This window comes from Trichosurus vulpecula, chromosome 2, assembly GCF_011100635.1.
Source record: "Trichosurus vulpecula isolate mTriVul1 chromosome 2, mTriVul1.pri, whole genome shotgun sequence".
Taxonomy (NCBI): domain Eukaryota; kingdom Metazoa; phylum Chordata; class Mammalia; order Diprotodontia; family Phalangeridae; genus Trichosurus; species Trichosurus vulpecula.
The window spans coordinates 271,907,917-271,916,906 of NC_050574.1; the positions used below are offsets into that span (position 1 = coordinate 271,907,917).

The 8,990-nt window shown below is 41.6% G+C and overlaps 1 protein-coding gene across 1 annotated transcript in view; it reads right to left on the reverse strand.

Annotated features, from left to right (window-relative positions):
* ARCN1 (archain 1) overlaps positions 1-7,537 on the reverse strand; it is a 31,058-nt gene extending 23,521 nt beyond the window's left edge. Inside the window, exon 1 of the mRNA XM_036744993.1 lies at positions 7,366-7,537. Within this exon, the coding sequence (XP_036600888.1) occupies positions 7,366-7,368 (3 nt within the window). The 5' untranslated portion in view covers positions 7,369-7,537. The remainder of the gene's footprint in view (positions 1-7,365) is intronic.
* Between the last annotated feature and the right edge of the window lie 1,453 nt (positions 7,538-8,990).

An 8,990-nucleotide genomic window follows, 5' to 3' on the forward strand; every position in this document is an offset into this window, starting at 1 on the left:
CAGTCTCTTAATGTCAGTTCTTATCCTTTTTGATCTCTATAGCTTTTGACACTGTTGATCACTCCCTCCTACTGGATCCTTTCTCCTCCCTCGGTTCTCATGACATCACTCTTCTTTTCAGTCTAACATGATGGATCATTGTCCAAGTCTCTCCCCTTTCCAGATGGGTGTGCAGGCCAGGGCTCTGTCTTGAGCCCTTTCCTTGTCTCTATTACTTGTCAACATAGCCAGCCCTCATCTCTTCTGAGCTACAGTTATATATTGCTAATTGACTGGTATATCTTCGCCTAGATGTTCCATCGACGTCTCAAACTTAACATGTCCAAAACACACTGCATTATTCTCTCCCCTAAAGCTGCCTCTCCTCCTAAATCCCCTATTTCTGGGAGGGGCACTACGTCTGATTATTTCTAATCTTCTTCTGCAATGTTGGAGTCACACCTGACCTGATGCTTTACTCTCTCTCTATTACTATGCCCAATCAATTGCCAGGTTCTATCAATTCTCTCTCCAACACACCTTTATATCTGACCCCTTCACACACCTTAGTTTAGGTTCTCATCATCTGTACTGCTACAAGAGCCTCATAATTGGTCTCCTGTATCCAAACTCTACCTTCTCCAATCCATCTTCCACAGAGCCAGCAAAGTGATATTCCTAAAGCATGCAGCTGACCATGCTCAAGAAACTTCAGTGGCTCCTTATTGCCTTTGCAAATAAAATATGAACTTTTATGTCTGACACTTAAAACCCTTCACAATCTGACTCCAGTCTACATCTACAGACTCATAACATATTACTCTTCCTCCCCTAAGGACTCTACATTCTAGCTAAACTGGCTTACTTGCTTTCCCCCATACATGTCATGTCATTCTTTCCTCTGTGACTTTGCACCAGCTGTCCTCAATACCTGGAATGTTCTCCCTTCTCACCTCTTCTTCTATTTTTGGAATTTCCAGCTTCCTTCAAGACTTAGCTCAGGTACCACCTCCTACTAAAAAGCTATCCTTAATTCCCTGATTCTAATTAGTAGTGCTCTCCCCACCCACTCTGAACTACATACAAATCTATACAAATGCTATAATCCATCAAGAGAATATAAGTTCTTTGAGGGTAGGAACTGTTTCATTTTTGTACGTATATCCCTTGTACATAGCAAATGCTTAGTAAATGCTTGCTGAACTGAACACTTATAGCTTCCATCTATTCCCTGATGCTTCTTTATTCTTTACTCCCAAAGAACTATACACCAAACGCAAAGTTTATTGCTCCCAATTTGGACGAGTAATTTTCCCTTCTTAATTAAATGTTTCATCATAAACATACAAGTAACAGCCATGGTTATTTCAAGTCTAGTCTCTACACTTTCAAAGAGATGGATATTTTGTCTTCTGCCCTTTTATGAAGTACCTGCAAATCAAACGGAACTGAAGAAAACTTTTTCAGCTTTTATTCTCTTTTAAACAACCAAAAAGCATAGAAGCAACAAATGTAATAGCTGTGCAGTTGCTATGTTGTATGGAAAAGGGAGTTAACAAGCAATAATAATCACCACGCAATATAGTCAGACACTCCTCTAATAAGGGGAGGTCATTACTATGTGGAGTTCTTTAACTGGAATGGTTTCTAGCACTTGCAGAATAGCTAAACTAGAAGTAGTATACAGCCTAGATTTACAAGTCCCACATTCAGCTTTTCATTAACTAAAATTTACTGGATATACATTTATAATCATTCAATATTAACACTACCGTATATTCATATAGAATTTATGCCAAAAAATAAGAAACCTCAAAAATGCTCAGTATAAATAACCTTTACCTAAGGTAACTCCTTGTCTAAAACAAGTGACTGTCGTAGATCTCTGCTAGAACCCCTTGAGTTTGTGCCATTAATGTAGATAAAGAAGGGGAAAGGGGATCATTTTAATGTGTCCTAGGGGAAAATGGCAGTTAAGTGGTGTAGTAAATAGAATGTTGGGACTTGAAGTCAGAAAGATGTGAGTTTGAATCCTACCTGACACTTACTAGCTCTGTAACCCTGCGCAATTCACCTAACCTGTTACGGCCTCACTTCTTCATCTGTAAAATGGAAATAATAAGAGTACCTACCTCATAGGGTGTTGGGAGGAACAAATGAGATAATCTATGCAAAGCACTTTATAAATCTTAAAGCCCCAAATAATTGTTAGCTATTATTAATTGAGAGAAAGGAGAAGAAGTCAAGTATTAGTTTCCCCAGGCTATGGGAACTGGATAACAGGGAAGAGTAGAACAGCTAAACTAAATGCCTGGGCACTCATTCAGGGCAAGAAGCAAGTTGGACCAGAAAATCTCTAAGTTTTTATCCAGTTGCAAAGCCTATGATTAGTGTGGGGGATGGGACAGATGGATTTGGAGTCAGAGAACCTGCATTTAAATAGTGGCCTGAGGCAAGTCATTTACCTTTTCTGAGACCCCTTTTCCTCAACTGCAGAAATCAGGAAAGGACTCACTTTGCTGGTTCTAAGTCTACAATCCTATGACCTCTAGCAGTGGGGCCTATTTTATTTTTCTGATTGTTCTAATTATTAGGAAGCTCTTCCAAATAACAAGATCAAGTCTGCCTCCATGTAATTTCCATTCATTGGTCCTACTTCTACTATCCACATTCACACAGTATCTGTAACTCACATGAAAGACTTTCACCTTCAAATGTTTGAGGACAATAATTGTGTTCCTTCTACACCTTCTTCCTTCTCTGGGCAAACTCAAGCCTGTTAAAGTCCCTCTTAAAATGTAGGACTCAGAAGTGAATGGGATATTCCATACGTGGTCTCACTGGTACAGAATACAGTGGGAATACTACCTTTTAAATCAATCTATTAACAAATATTCATTAAGCCACTAAAACATGCCAAAGGGCAGCTAGGTGGCACAGTGGATAGACTGCTGGGCTTGGAGTCAGGAAGACTCACTGTCCTGAGTTCAAATCTGGCCTCAGACACTTACTAGCTGTGTGATCCTGGGCAGGTCATTCAACCTTGTTTGCCTCAGTTTCCTCATTTGTAAAACGAGCCGGGGAAGGAAATGGCAAACCACTCCAGTATCTTTCCTAAGAAAACCCCAAAAGGAGTCATGGAGAGTCAGATATGACTGAAAAATGACTTAACAACAAACATGCCAAATACCATATTAGGCACTGGAGATACAAATATAATGAATGAAATAATCACTATTTGCAAGGAGCTTACATCCTAAAAGGGGAGACAAGTAAAAATATAAAGAAAATAAATGTGAAGCAGGTAACTAAGGAGGACAAGGAGTAACTCTGGACACCAGCAGTTGGGGGGGGATCAGGAAAACCTTCATACAAAAGGCAGTGTTTGACTTGTGTCATGAAGGAAGAGAGGGACCCTATGAGGCTGAGATAAGAGAGGTAGTACATACCTGGAATGGGAGACAGCCACCTACAGCAAAAGCCTGGAGATAAGAGATGGGAGTGTTGCATGTGGGGAACAGAGAGAAGGGCAATTTGGCTGAATTGAAGAGAAGTAACAAATAAAAGCATGGGAAGATTAAGTTAGAACAAGGCTATGAAAAGCTTTAAAAATTAAATAGAAGACTTTCTATTTTATCCTGGACACTATGCTCCCTTCAATGTCATCTAACACCACATTAGCTTTTTGGATGCTGACATCACACGCTGTTGACTCACATTGAGTTTGTGTTCTACTGAAGTCCCAGGCCTTTTCCACATAAAATGATATCTAACTCTGTCTTTCCTGTACTGTAAGTGTGTAACTGATTGCTTGAAAGTGCAAGACTACAAATATATTTTTCCCTATTAAATTTTATTTAGTTACATCTGGCCCATCATTATAGCTTTTCAAGATGGCTTATGATCCACTCACCATCCCTCTGAGTTTCCTGTCATCGACAAATCTGCTATGTACTAACACCTGTATCCTCAGCAAAGTCATGGATAAAAATTCAGAATAAGACAGAGTCCTATAGCTTGTCATTAGGAACCTAACTCTAGGCTGACATAGTATCCATTAATCAAATTTCTTTGGGGACAGTCATCCAAACAGTTTTAAATCCACCTAACCACGTCACCTGCATTTTTCTATCTTGTCCACAAAGATATTTTTGTGGATGTTGATACCTTGTTGAAATTCAGATATGTAACACATTTGCATTTCCCTTATGTACCTGTGCAGTGATTTTCTTTTACAAAAAAGTTACCTTGGTATGACTTCTTAGTGAACCCATGCTGGCTTTTATGATCAAGATTTAACTTCTTTAATGCTGATAAACAAAGTTTAATAACTCATCATAGGATTTCATCAGCAATCAACATCAAGCTCACTAGTCTAGAATGTGGAGAAAAGACCACTATTCTGAAGGTTAAGAGAGATTTTTAAACAAGTGTGCTACAATAACAGGAATTTAGTACAGAGTCCATGCATTCAGGTACCATTTTATCGCAGAAAATGCAGAGCTAACTAAGAAGACATGGAGTCTACTATAATAATTTTGGCTCTTTAATTTGCAGAGTATTAAAAGGGAAATGAAATCAATCACTTCTCCAATGAAGTCATCAAAGAGAACTTAAAAAAACTTTTTTTCATTTCAAGATCCAAGCCTTCTTAAAGTATGTGGGTTTTGTTAAAAAGATACATAAAGCGACATCACAGGTCCCGTCCAAGTGAATCCTAAAGGAACATTTGCTCTATAAGAAGCTACTTATGGAAGTTTAATAACTCTTTTAAATACTTAAGAATGTCCCCTCTGAGATTTCGTTTGCTCATCTGCAAAAAGACAGAGTTAGACTAGACGACTCTTCCAACTTTCAAGCTACGATCCTATGATCACAACTACCCCTTTCCTCAATCCCTCTCATCAAACTGGAATGGTGCCACAGTCAGCATTTATCAAGCACTTGGGCACTCTGATAGGTGATGGGCACACAAAGACAAAGAGGGGCACTGGAGCATATCTACAGGAGGAAGATAAAGACGTATGCCTGTCATCCTCCAAACATCTAAAGGCCTTTCCTGGGGAAAGGAGCTATCCATAGTGCATGGGGTAGTCCATGTGCACAAAGAGCTTGGTTGGACAGGAGGAGGCACAACATTTATACAAATAAGTAAATATAAGACAATGTGAGAAGGCAGAAAACTCTCAACTAAGAGGATCAGAAAAGATTTCCTACAGAAAGTGGAACAGTGAAGAAAGTTACAGATTCTAACAAGCAGAGGTGAAGCAGTGCTTTTCAAGCATACAAGAGAGCCTGTGTTAAAGTATGGAGGCTAAAAATGGCATATCTGGATTTGCAGAACAGCAACCTACACAGAGCTCTCATTTATCTGGAATTTTTGATTGTGAAAGCAAAGCAGGGACCAGGGTCCACCAGTTGAGGTGGGGTTGGTACACAGGAAAGGCTTCGACCTGAACAGGGGGCACAGACTTAATGAAACATCTACTTTACTATATTCAAGGAATTACCATTCTATAAGTAAACATAGAATGAAGATACTACATTGACCTATCAATAGCATTCAGGACTCTAGAGAAAGTTGTGATACATTCCCCCAAAGAACCCATATTTTCACATATGTGGGTCATGCATGATCCAGACATGATATTGTACTAAAGTATACATGAACAATGAAAACTTTTCATATAATACATTCATCTAAACAAATAAAAAGTGCAAAACTTATGCACCATTCACTTGACAAGGCTTTGACTTATATTTTGTCAAATCCTACTTTTTACTAGTAAAAAACGCTTTTAGTAAAAATTCTTTCTAAAGAACGATTTCAGAGACCATTCACTTAGCTTAAAAAATAAAACTTTTAAAAAACACTAAACTTTGAAGCACTAAAACTTCACATTCAAAATTAAATGCACTGAAATTGGCTAAAAAGGCTTTCAGTATGTGGGAAGTGTAAAAATCCCCATTCAATATTTTTGTCCTTATTGGAATTTTAAAATCAGACCTGTTTTTCTGAAAATTTTATATAATGTTGAACAAAAAATGTTACAAAGAACTACTGCTTTATGCAATTTATCTAACTAAAATGATCCTGTCGGTTTCTTAAAGTCTAAGCGACATCTTCCCCCAGATCTGCTTTGACTGTCAGCAAAGACTACTTTAATCAGCATCAAATTATATCGTCATCTCTCCAGTATGTGCAAAGATATTTTAAATCAGAATACTGACATACTCTTAAATAACTAGAAAAAGTATGATGGACATGAAAGCATCAGGTATCCAAAACAGCAAAATGGAGCTACTAAATTTTAATTTAGAGGTGTTACTAAAACCAAGTTTGGGATAATTAGAAGCTAGAGTACTCTCATACAAGTAAATTATTAAAATTATGTTTTTTCCCCCAAATGGACCCAGAACATATAATCACTCTCTCTAGCTGACTGGGAGCTAAGAGCCCTGGGATCACCCCTATACTTACTTGTTTGTTCTTTATCTACTCAAGAAACTGAGATATTTAAACATATTGAGTCTGTTTAAATATCTCGATTTTAAAAATAGTTTATGAAAATATAAGACTTTCAAACGAAGGAGGTTCTAGGGTAACAGATGGCACTAACTCTCTAAATCTAAGCTCCTCAAGGATCCCAGAGGCCTTGTGTTCTACGATTCTATGCATTCAACTGGACACTTCATGAACGCCGGCCGGTCAGTCAGTGAGTTCTGATTTTCTCTACAGGAATCAATGGGGAGGAAGAGAAAAGACCACAAGATAACCTCAACGTAGCTAAACGTGGGACTAATACAATCACTCCTTAACTGTACAATTTTCCGATACTGAAATCCCACATCGAAGCACCTAAAGGGGATGTGGTGGAGACCGATGGTTTAAAGAGGGGTGGGGGTATCTCCACCAAGTATTTCAGTAGGCTCTAGTGAGGAAAGAAGCACTTGCGAAGGGCAGGCTGGTCCAGCCCACCGTCCACCCGCTCACATCTTCCTGGTCCACGTATCTCGGCGGGGGAAGGGGCCACGAGAGGTACGGAAGGGAGGCTCAGCCTGCGCTCCGCGCCCTCGGGCAGCGGCACTAGCCCCTAGTCTGGGCGCCCGCCCGCAGGGTCCCGGTGGGATCCAAGCCGGGGAATCGCAGCTGACCCGGCGTCCCGACGGCAGCGGGGCCCTCAGTGAGTTCCCGTAGGCCTGCCGGAGGGCCGGGCCCTGCACCGCTCGAGGAGACACTGTGCTCGCGGGGCCCCGTGAGGAGGGCCGGGCCCGGGGTGCACGGGCTGAGGAGGGGCCGGTCCACAGGCAAGGCCGGCTGGCTGACCGGGGAGAGGGGCCGCCGGACTCCCGGGGGTCGGACTGGGGGCCCAGCTCGGATCTTACCATGATGAGAGCGGTGGTGTGGCGAGCCCGCGCTCCGGTTCCACTGGGCAGAGGGTTGAGGGACCCGGGCGGGGAGGACCGGCCACTCCGGACCTGCCGCTCCCCTGACAGGAGCCACCGCTGCTTCGCTTCTTGCCAAGATGGCGGCCCCGAGCCACGTCTCCAACCGGAAACGGCGCGGGTTAAAGGGCAGGGGGCGGGATCAATGGGGGGCACCAATACCCCGCCCACCCAGTCTAGACCCATTTGATGTCACACCTCCGGGCTGCCACCAAACCTGGAGTAAAACACGCCCTTTCTCTCCTACCCCTTCCTTGATCCGCCGGTCTCACTTGCCCATCTGGGCTCTATGGCGCTTTACTCTTACGTGTTCTTGTCTGCTCACACCTTTATTTCACCCCTCCTTCAGCGCCATCTGTGATTCAATTCTGTTTAATTCATTTCAACAACCAGTACCTATTGTGTGTATTCAAGGTATAGTAAGACAAACGAATCAGTCTCTGCAGTAGAGGAAGCAGGGAAAGACGCACGGTAGGCAGTTATATTCTGCCTAAGACTTTAGAAGACTGATGCATAGTGAGTGTGAGCAGAACCAGGAAAGCATTTTATACAATAACAACCATATTGTAAAGAAAAACAACTTTGAAAGTGCCTGGCACTTAATTTATAAATGTTTATTGTCGTAAAAGACTTGGGAACTCCGATCAACAAAATGACCATCCATAATTCAGAGGTCTCATGATGAAACAAGCTACCCAGCTCCTGAAAGAGATGTGATGGACTCATTGTGCATTTTTAAACACACACACACAACATAGTCAATGTGAGAATCTGTTTTGCTTGACATACATTTTTGTAAAAGGGTTTTTGTTTTTTCTTACTTTGGGAAGGGAGAGGGTAAATCTTAGGTGGATCTTTGTTTTAAATAAATTTATTTTTCTTAAAAAGTACTTTGTTTAGAAAGTCAGCATTTTAACCTTTTCATAGGACTGCGGAATGGCTGGCAAGCAGCTCTTGGTATCTTCGTCTGGGGCCCAAACAAAGAAGTACTTGTGCTGTGTTATTCAGTGACTGCCACTCACTTTCTTCATTAAGGCTTTCAGGGAAGTCATCTGCCAATCTCAGCTGCAAAAGAAAGAATCTATTCTGGTGCGTACATCTTGGAGGGGCAAGATCCGGAACAACTGAACCGTCCGGGAAAAGTGCCTACAGGACCATTATCATCCAGCTTGGAAGAAGGAATGCTCCTGATATCCCAATCTTTCAGCTACTTCCTCACTTCCCCTTAGGAGATTTTTCTGGGTCAAAATCTTTTTTTCTTCTATTTTCTTTCTCCCTTCTCTGTCGTCCGAAGTTTAGCAGGTCCAAGTGGTCTGGAGCTTGCTCTTTGTTCATCCTTCCTTGGAGAATCTGCATATCTATTTTTAAAAATCTGATTGACCTGGGAGAAGTTGCATGAACACCGATCCCTGAATGGAAACCCTGTAAAGCACATTTCCAGGTTGGTCTCTCGCCAAAGCGAATTGCCTGAAGTCGGCCGCTAGATGCCACCACACACGCATTTCCAGAAATCATCGATGCACGGGATTGGTGGCCCAGAGGGGATCCGACCCCTCTAGGCTCTC